The sequence below is a fragment of the Aptenodytes forsteri genome, unplaced genomic scaffold, assembly GCF_000699145.1.
Source record: "Aptenodytes forsteri isolate BGI_AS27 unplaced genomic scaffold, ASM69914v1 Scaffold422, whole genome shotgun sequence".
NCBI lineage: Eukaryota > Metazoa > Chordata > Aves > Sphenisciformes > Spheniscidae > Aptenodytes > Aptenodytes forsteri.
The window spans coordinates 297,563-298,655 of record NW_008795687.1 but is presented as its reverse complement, the minus strand read 5'-3'; the positions used below and the strand labels follow the sequence as shown (position 1 = coordinate 298,655).

At 49.0% G+C, this 1,093-nt stretch overlaps 1 protein-coding gene across 1 annotated transcript in view; it reads right to left on the bottom strand.

Annotated features, from left to right (window-relative positions):
* Positions 1-1,093, bottom strand: part of NSFL1C (NSFL1 cofactor) — a 12,681-nt gene that overhangs the window by 9,341 nt on the left and 2,247 nt on the right. Inside the window, exon 3 of the mRNA XM_009282762.1 lies at positions 486-583. Within this exon, the coding sequence (XP_009281037.1) occupies positions 486-583 (98 nt within the window). The remainder of the gene's footprint in view (positions 1-485; positions 584-1,093) is intronic.

The following is a 1,093-nucleotide window of genomic DNA, read 5'->3' as shown; positions in this document are numbered from 1 at the left end:
TCCTTCAAGACACAGTCGGTAACTCCTTTTCTTTACAACTGGACAGTACTTCCCTACTGCACAGGGTTTGGTAAGGCGAAATTAACAACTTCTTGTAAAACGCTCGAACTGACCAGTTCAGGTGTCACACAAAATTAGAACATATTTTTCCTAATCTCAACCTGCTCAAATGAAAGCGTCACCAACTGATTGTCTTCTAACCTCAAAAGACAAATCAAGTTTTTCCTGAGCAGTGAGGCAAGCAGTCCTAACTGATCTTTGGATTAGTTGTGCAATAACATCTGCGCTTGCGACGTATAAATGCTGATGTTTTCACGATTGCTAAAGAGCCCTACGAGGTGAGAGATCGAAACGCAGAGCTATTCCTCCTGAAAATTAACATGCATCAATGCTTCAGACAGAGCTTGCGTTTTTACATAGTTTTCACTGTCAGGTTTACAAGCCGCCGATAAACAGGTCGGCCTGAGCTGAAGCTCCCTCCTCACCTGGCTGCAGTGCCTCTGGATATAGAGCTGGGTGCCGGCTGGGGAAGAGTCAGAATGTCCTCATCGCCCCCGTCCTCGTAGAAACTGGCAAGAGCAATCTGGAAAGGAACACCGCAGGAGCTTCTCAGGATGGGAAAACGTTCCAGAACAATGGCAAAAACACACACACGTACACACAACACAGCTGAAGCTTCCGTCACGCTGGACCTCTTACGGCACGTCAACGCTAAAGACATTTTGTGTAATTTCCCCCTTTGGAGGTCCTAGCAAAGACGAGGCTTTGCCAAATTGTAATGTTTGGCTTTGTCATGGTAGGATGCTCGCCACTACCGGTGTGCCAGAGCAACCTTCCCCGCCGGAGGCCCTTATCCTGCAATATTTCTGCAGGCATTATGCTAAAATTACTGTTCTCAACCAGCTGCTTTTGTGACATCCGTGAGTAGACTCGGAGTTTAACACGGCCAGATGGTTTGAGCGGGACGGGAGACAGGGGCAGCGCGGTGGCCGATCTCCCCCTTAATTTGGGGGTGCTGGGACTGCCGCTGACGGTGCGGACAGCAGAGCACTAACAACCTCGCGAGCATTCAAGGAAAACCTACGCAAACCCG